At 60.7% G+C, this 9,023-nt stretch overlaps 1 protein-coding gene across 1 annotated transcript in view; it reads right to left on the reverse strand.

The window, feature by feature from the left end:
• LOC144678375 (ribosome assembly protein METTL17, mitochondrial-like) overlaps positions 1-5,152 on the reverse strand; it is a gene marked incomplete at both ends in the record, with an annotated part of 14,028 nt that extends 8,876 nt beyond the window's left edge. Inside the window, 2 exons of the mRNA XM_078538183.1 lie at positions 2,399-2,548; positions 4,978-5,152. Coding sequence (XP_078394309.1) covers positions 2,399-2,548; positions 4,978-5,152 — 325 coding nt within the window. The remainder of the gene's footprint in view (positions 1-2,398; positions 2,549-4,977) is intronic.
• Between the last annotated feature and the right edge of the window lie 3,871 nt (positions 5,153-9,023).

Here is a 9,023-nt window from a genome sequence, read left to right on the forward strand (position 1 = left end):
TTTACGGAGGGCGGGATGCGGGAGAGCAGGCAGGAGGAGAGAGCTGGGGCTAGTCAAGTTTCGAGGCAACGAAGGGTTGGGTTCCAGTGGGAAAGAGCGCAGCATCCACAGCTAAGCAAGCAGGTTAAGAGATCGTACCAAACGGAAGGGGAAAACGTGCACGTCTGCGGGAGTTAGCGGCGGGACGGGTTTTAAAAACTCAGCACAGGATGACCAGAAACACAATGGGGAGGGAGAAATTAAGAGCAGCTAGAAACATAAAAGCAGGGAGCAAGAGTTTCTACGGGTAGTCCAAAAGGAAAAGCGTGACTAGAGCGCGACTTCCAGAGAGCGGCAATGGGGAATTAATCGTGGAAAATCAGGGAATGGCCGAAGTCTTGAACGGAATATCGTGTGCCTGGCTTCACTGTAAAAGGCACAAGCCACATCCCGGGAATACTTAGGAATCGGGAGGTGAAAGGGAGAGGTGGGGGGGGGATCTTAATTACGATCACCGGGGACGAGTACTAGGAAAAGCGTTGCATCTAAAAGCCGACGGGTCCCCCCTGTTCCCGAAGGATTTCATCCCAGGGTCTGAAAACAAGCGGCCGCTGAGATAGCAGAGGCATCGGTTTTCATTTTACAAAATTCCCCGGATTTCTAGGAAGGTCCCATCAGACAGGAAAGTAGCGAACGTGACTCCTCTAGTCGAGGAGGGAGGGAGGGAGGCTGAAAGCCGGAAACTGCAGGCCAGCTTGCTTGACGTCAGATAGGGAGAAGATGCCGGAATCTATTATTGAGGAGGTTACAGCGGGGCACTGAGAAAAAAAATCCGAAGGCGATCAGGCAGAGTCGACATGGTTTCGTGAAAGGGAAATATCGCGTTCGGCTAACAGTTCTTTGAAGGAGTGTGCAATCTGGAACGCACTGCCTAAGGGGGGGGTTGGTCGATGCAGGAACCCTCACACAACATTTAAGAAGTGCTTAGGTGCTCCCTTGAACCGCCGTAACACACAGGGCTACGGGCCAAGTGCTGGAAAATGGGATTAGAATAGATAGGCGCTCGTTGGACGGCACGGACACGACGGGCTGAAGGGCCTGTTTCTGTGCCGCACAACTCTATGACTCTAAGTGACGAGCAAGGTGGATAAAGGGGAACCAGTAGATGTGCTGCACTTGGATTTTCAAAAGGTATTTGATAAGCTGCCACATTCAAAGGTTATTACGCAAGATAGAAGCTTATTTAAGGAAGGATGTGAATGCATTGGAGGTGGTTTACTAGACTGATACCAGGGATGGGCAGCCTGTCTTATGAGGGAAGGTTGGACAGGCCGGGCTTGTGTCCGCTGGAGTTTTAGAAGAGTTAGAGGCGACTTGATTGAAACCTATAAGATCCTGAGGGGGGTCTTGACAGGGTGGATGTGGAGAGGATGTTTCCTCTAGCGGGAGAATCTAGAACTAGTGGGGTGGGGGGGGGGGTCACTGTTTAAAAATAAGGGGGGCGCCCATTTAGGACGGAGACAAGGAGAAGTTTTTTTCTCTCCGAGGGCGGCGAGACTTTGGAAATCTCTTCCTCGAAAGATGGTGGGAGCGGAGTCTGGGAATATTTTTAAGGCCGAGCGAGATAGATTTGTGATAAGCAAGGGGGAGGGTGAAAGGTTATCGGGGGGGGGGTGAAAGGTTATCGGCAGGGGGGTGGGGGGGGATGGTGGGAATGTGGAGTCGAGGTTACAATCAGATCAGCCGCCATCTTATTGAACGGCGGAGCAGGCTTGAGGGGCCGAATTCATAAATAAATCTGGCGATGGTCAGATGGGTACGGATGGAAACAGGGGAGAGGGCAGCCCCACCCCAGCGGGACGACAGCAGGAGAGGCTTTGGAGGGGGACGGTGGGGTCGACCCCGTGTCAAAGGCCGCAGGCAGGTCGAGGAGGACGGCGGGGGGTGGGGGTGGAAGGGTTTATCCCTGTCATTGTCACGGCTGTTGGGTGATGCACGCCCATCACAGAATCACACAAGGTGCAGAAGAGGCCTTTCGGCCCATCGAGTCTGCACCGACATGTGAGAAACACCTGACCTACCTACCGACCTAACCCCATTGACCAGCGCTCGGCCCCATAGCCTTGAATGTTAGGACTTGCCAAGTGCTCATCCAGGTACTTTTTAAAGTGATGTGAGGCAACCCGCCTCCACCACCCTCCCAGGCAGCGCATTCCAGACCCTCACCACCCTCTGGGTAAAAAAAGAAGCTTTTCCTCACATCCCCCCCCCCTAAATCTCCTGCCCCAGCTCAGACAGGGCACGAGCGAAGACAGGGTCGACGAGGCGCCTCACGAATGCAACCCATCCCTCCCCACCGTACTCCCCCCTGCCCCTCCCCACAGGAAGCGCGCCCCAGCCAACGACGCAGCTCCGTTACCTGTCCGGGTACGCTCTGTGCTCCCTGCCAACCTTTCCCACAGGCGCTGGGCCCGAGCTCGCAGCTCCCGGTCCTCCACCGCCCTCTTGCGGCTCCACAGGAAGTCGCTCAGCTCCCGGGCGCCATCTTCCAACCGCCTGATGGGACTTTCTGTGGGTCAGAGCAAAGAAGGGGCAGCGTTACCGACGTGGGAACATCCTACATCTGATTCCCTCTCTAAACACAAGGAAACGGGGGTGGGGGTCGGGGGGGGGGGCGGGGTGTGTGGTGGAGGGACAATTCTTTTAATCCCCCCACCCCCCACCCCCCACCCCCGCCACCACACACACAGAAATCTTTTGCGGGATGTGGGCGTCACTGGCCAGGCCCAGCGTTATTATTTCCCATCCCTGATTGCACCTTAAAAAGGTGGCGGTGAGCCGCTGATGTCCCCTGTGGTGTAGGTACGCCCACCGTGCTGTTAGGGAGGGAGTTCCTAGGATTTTGACCCAGCGACAGTGAAGGAACGTCCGATATATTTCCAAGTCAGGATGGTGAGTGCGGCTCGGAGGGGAAATTCCAGGTGGTGGTGTTCCCCGTGCGTCTGCTGCCCTCGTCCTTCTAGATGGTAGCGGTCGTGGGTTTGGAAGGTGCTGCCGAAGGAGCCTCGGTGAGTTGCTGCAGTGCATCTTGTAGATGGTACACACACTGCTGCCACTGTGGTGGTGGAGGGAGTGAATGTTGGTGGATGGGGTGCCGATCGAGCGGGGCTGCTTTGTCCTGGACGGTGTCGAGCTGCTCGAGTGTTGTGGGAGCCGCACTCATCCAGGTGATTAAGAGCCAATTCCCTTTTGAACGCCTCGATTGACCCGTCCTCCACTGCACTCTCAGGCAGCGCATTTCAGACCCTAACCACTCGCTGCGTGAAAAAGTTTCTCCTCCTGTCACTGTTGCTTCTTTTGCCCGATCCCCTTAAATCTGTTCCCTCTCGTCCTCCATCCTTTCATGAGTGGGAACCATTTCTCCCAATCGACTCTGCCCGGGGTACCCTCGTGATCTTGAACGCCTCTATCAAATCTCCTCTCAGTCTTCTCTCCTCCAAGGAAAACAGTCCCAACTCCCTCCAATCTATCTACGTGACTCATCCCTGGGACCGCCTTCGTGAATCTTTTCTGCGATCTCTCTCTCTCCCCCCCACCCGATGCCTTCCCTTCCTTCCTCAAGTGCGGTGCCCAGGAGGGGGATGCGATACCCCAGCTGAGGCCGACCCACAATTTAAACATAACCTCCCCGCGCTTGTACTCTATGCCCCTATTAATAAAGTCTGAGAATACTGTAATACCTTATTAACTGCTCTCTCCACCTGTCCTGCCACCTTCAATGACTAATGCATATGTACACCCAGGTCCCTCTGCTCCTGCACCCCCTTTAGAGTTGTACCCCTTACTTTATATCGTCTTTCCATGTTCTTCCTACCAAAGTGAGTCACCCTGCACTGAATTTCATCTGTCACCCATCTGCCAACCAGCCGACGTCCCTCAGACCCAACCTCCACAAGGTTTACGATACCTCCAAATTTCGTACCATCTGCGGACTTTGAAATGGTGCCCCTGGGGCACAAGGGTCAAGGTCAAAAGGGTATTGCACAGATGATTGAAGGTGAATTTTTAAAAAATCGTCGGGGTCGAGGGAACGATCAGGAGAGTGGGTCTCATTGGGGGTCCGCCTTCCGAAGAGCCAGTGCAAACTGGAAAGACTGAACGGCATCCTTGACCTTGATGAGGTATAACAGGAATAGGGAGGGGTTAAAAATTTTGCCCACAGCGCCACCCAGCGGCCAGGAGGAGCCGGGTGCCCACTGCACCACCCGGCGGCAGTGGGGGTCTGCAGCCCACAGCACCACCCGGCGGCAGGGGGGGTCTCCAGCCCACAGCGCCGCCAGGCGGCAGGAAGGAACCGCGCCCACACCGTCGCCCGGAGGCCAGGAGGAGCCAGGCGCCGGCATTGCCGCCCGGCAGCCAGGAGGACCCAGATGCCGACAGTGCCACCGGGAGGTCTCCAGCCCAAAGCGCCACTTAGCGGCCGGGAGGTCTCCAGCGCAAAGCGTCACCCAGCGGCCGGGAGGTCTCCAGCACAAAGCCCCACCCAGCGGCTGGGAGGTCTCCAGCGCAAAGCGCCACCCGGTGGCCGGGAGGGCTCCAGCGCAAAGCGCCACCCGGTGGCCAGGAGGGCTCCAGCGCAAAGCGCCACCTGGCGGCCGGGAGGGCTCCAGCGCAAAGCGCCACCCGGTGGCCGGGAGGGCTCCAGCGCAAAGCGCCACCCAGCGGCCGGGAGGGCTCCAGCGCAAAGCGCCACCCGGTGGCCGGGAGGTCTCCAGCGCAAAGCGCCGCCCCAGAGGAGCCGCTCCTCCGCCTCCAGCGTCCCCCGACGGCCCGGAGGAGCCGGTCCTCCACCTCCACCGCCCCCTGGTAGCCCGGAGGAGCCGCTCCTCCGCCTCCAGCGCCGCCCGGCGGCCGGTAGGAGCCAGTCCTCCGCCACCAGCGCCCTCCGGCAGCCCGGAGGAGCCAGTCCTCCAGCGCCCCTCCCAATCGGCTCCTTACGCTCCAGCAGCAGACGGACCCCTTGCGATAGGGCGTCGGGCAGGCGGATGGTCTTCAGGTTGCTGATCCCCGGGTGTCGGCGGTGCGGGACCTGCTCCTCCTCCTCCTCCTGTCGGGGGGACAGGCAGCTGGGATCGTGACCCAGGTGGCGGGCGGGGCTGCTCAGGCCCTGAGTGGGGAGAAAGGAGAAAAACAATTACATAAAAGTAACAACAAAACCATGCGAGACGCACATTAAACAGGAAATAGAACTTCCCCCCGGCCCTGGGTCTCTCTCTCCCCTCACCCCCCCGGGTCTCTCTCCCTCCTCCCGACCCCCGCCCCCCCCCACGGTCCCTCTCCACCCACCTCCCCCCGTCTCCCTCACCCCTCCATGTCTCACCACCCCCCCAAGTCTCTCTCCTCCCCTCGCCATGTCTCACCCCACCATGTCTCACCACCCCTCCATGTCTCACCACCCCTCCATGTCTCACCACCCCTCCATGTCTCGCCACCCCTCCATGTCTCGCCACCCCTCCATGTCTCGCCACCCCTCCATGTCTCGCCACCCCTCCATGTCTCGCCACCCCTCCATGTCTCGCCACCCCTCCATGTCTCGCCACCCCTCCATGTCTCGCCACCCCACCATGTCTCACCACCCCACCATGTCTCACCACCCCACCATGTCTCATCCCCACCATGTCTCACTCACCTCCCCCCCATGTCTCACTCAGCGCCCCCCCATGTCTCACTCAGCGCCCCCCCATGTCTCACTCGGCCCCCCCCGCCCCCCATGTCTCACTCACCCCCCCCATGTCTCACTCACCCCCCCCCCCATGTCTCACTCACCGCCCCCCCCATGTCTCACTCAGCCCCCCCCCCATGTCTCACTCAGCCCCCCCCGCCCCCCATGTCTCACTCACCCCCCCCCATGTCTCACTCACCCCCCCCCCATGTCTCACTCACCCCCCCCCCCATGTCTCACTCACCCCCCCCATGTCTCACTCACCCCCCCCATGTCTCACTCACCCCCCCCATGTCTCACCCCTCCCCCATGTCTCACCCCTCCCCCATGTCTCACCCCTCCCCCATGTCTCACCCCTCCCCCATGTCTCACTCACCTCCCCCATGTCTCATCCCCCATGTCTCACCCCCACCATGTCTCACCCCCTCCATGTCTCACTCACACCCCCCCATGTCTCACCCCCTCCATGTCTCACTCACACCCCCCCATGTCTCACTCACCCCTCCTATGTCTCACTCACCCCTCCATGTCTCACTCACACCCCCTCCATGTCTCACTCACACCCCCCCATGTCTCACTCACCCCTCCTATGTCTCACACCCGCCATGTCTCACCCCCCCATGTCTCACCCACCCCATGTCTCACCCCCCCAACCCATGTCTCACTCACCCCCCCCATGTCTCACTCACCCCCCCCATGTCTCACCCCTCCCCCATGTCTCACTCACCCCCCATGTCTCACTCACCCCCCCCCACGTCTCACTCACCCCCCCCCACGTCTCACTCACCCCCCCCACGTCTCACTCACCCCCCCCCACGTCTCACTCACCCCCCCCCACGTCTCACCCCACCCCATGTCTCACCCCCCCCCATGTCTCACCCCCCCCCCCATGTCTCACCCCCCCCCCATGTCTCACCACCCCCCCATGTCTCACCACCCCCCATGTCTCACCACCCCCCATGAGTGAGACATGGGGGGAGGTGGTGAGACATGGGGGGGGGTGAGTGAAACATGGGGGGGGTGAGTGAGACACCCGCCCCCCCATGTCTCACTCACCCCCCCATTTCTCACCCCCCCACCATGTCTCACTCACCCCCCCATGTCTCACTCACACCCCCCCCATATCTCACCGCCCCCCCATGTCTCACTCACCCCCCCCATGTCTCACTCACCACCCCCATGTCTCACCCCCCCAATGTCTCACTCACCCCCCATGTCTCACTCACCTCCCCCATGTCTCATCCCCCATGTCTCACCCCCACCATGTCTCACCCCCTCCATGTCTCACTCACCTCCCCCATGTCTCATCCCCCATGTCTCACCCCCCCCATGTCTCACTCACCCCTCCTATGTCTCACACCCGCCATGTCTCACCCCCGCCATGTCTCACTCACCCCCCCAACCCATGTCTCACTCACCCCCCCAACCCATGTCTCACTCACCCCCCCATGTCTCACCCCCCCATGTCTCACTCACCACCCCATGTCTCACTCACCCCCCCATGTCTCACTCACCCCCCCATGTCTCACTCACCCCCCATGTCTCACTCACCACCCCATGTCTCACTCACCCCCCCATGTCTCACTCACCCCCCCATGTCTCACTCACCACCCCATGTCTCACTCACCCCCCCATGTCTCACTCACCACCCCCCCATGTCTCTCTCACCCCCCCCCCATGTCTCACTCACCCACCCCCCATGTCTCACTCACCCACCCCCCATGTCTCACTCACCCACCCCCCATGTCTCACTCACCGCCCATGTCTCACTCACCCATGTCTCACTTTCCCCCCCCATGACTCACTGCCCCCCCATGTCTCACCCCCCCCATGTCTCACTCCCCCCCCCATGTCTCACCCCCCCCATGTCTCACCCCCCCCATGTCCCACTCCCCCCCATGTCTCACCCCCCCCATGTCTCACTCACCCCCCCCCATGTCTCACTCACCCCCCCATGTCTCACTCACCCCCCCCCATGTCTCACCCAACCCCCCCCATGTCTCACCCCCCCCATGTCTCACCCCCCATGTCTCACTCACACCCCCCCCACATGTCTCACTCACCCCCCCCCACATGTCTCACTCACCACCCCCCCCATGTCTCACTCACCCCCCCCCATTTCTCACTCACGCCCCCATGTCTCACTCACCCCCCCCCATTTCTCACTCACGCCCCCATGTCTCACTCACCCCCCCCATTTCTCACTCACGCCCCCATGTCTCACTCACCCCCCCCATGTCTCACTCACCACCCCCATGTCTCACCCCCCCATGTCTCACTCACCCCCCATGTCTCACTCACCTCCCCCATGTCTCATCCCCCATGTCTCACCCCCACCATGTCTCACCCCCTCCATGTCTCACTCACCTCCCCCATGTCTCATCCCCCATGTCTCACCCCCTCCATGTCTCACTCACACCCCCCCATGTCTCACTCACCCCTCCTATGTCTCACACCCGCCATGTCTCACCCCCGCCATGTCTCACTCACCCCCCCAACCCATGTCTCACTCACCCCCCCAACCCATGTCTCACTCACCCCCCCATGTCTCACCCCCCCATGTCTCACTCACCACCCCATGTCTCACTCACCCCCCCCCATGTCTCACCCGCCCCCCATGTCTCACTCACCACCCCCCCCATGTCTCACTCACCACCCCCCCCATGTCTCACTCACCCCCCCCCATTTCTCACTCACGCCCCCATGTCTCACTCACCCCCCCCCATGTCTCACCCGCCCCCCATGTCTCACTCACCCCCCCCATGTCTCACTCACCCCCCCCATGTCTCACTCACCCCCCCCATGTCTCACTCACCCCCCCATGTCTCACTCACCACCCCCATGTCTCACTCACCCCCCCCATGTCTCACTCACCCCCCCCATGTCTCACTCACCCCCCCATGTCTCACTCACGCCCCCATGTCTCACTCACCCCCCCCCATGTCTCACCCGCCCCCCATGTCTCACTCACCCCCCCCATGTCTCACTCACCCCCCCCATGTCTCACTCACCACCCCCATGTCTCACTCACCCCCCCATGTCTCACTCACCCCCCCCATGTCTCACTCACCCCCCCATGTCTCACTCACCCCCCCATGTCTCACTCACCACCCCCATGTCTCACTCACCCCCCCATGTCTCACTCACCCCCCATGTCTCACTCACCCCCCCATGTCTCACTCACCGCCCATGTCTCACCCACCCCCCCATGTCTCACTCACCTCCCCCCATGTCTCACTCACCTCCCCCCATGTCTCACTCACCTCCCCCCATGTCTCACCCCCCCCATGTCTCACTCACCCCCCCCCATGTCTCACTCACC

Source organism: Cetorhinus maximus, unplaced genomic scaffold (genome assembly GCF_964194155.1).
Source record: "Cetorhinus maximus unplaced genomic scaffold, sCetMax3.hap1.1 HAP1_SCAFFOLD_4134, whole genome shotgun sequence".
NCBI lineage: Eukaryota > Metazoa > Chordata > Chondrichthyes > Lamniformes > Cetorhinidae > Cetorhinus > Cetorhinus maximus.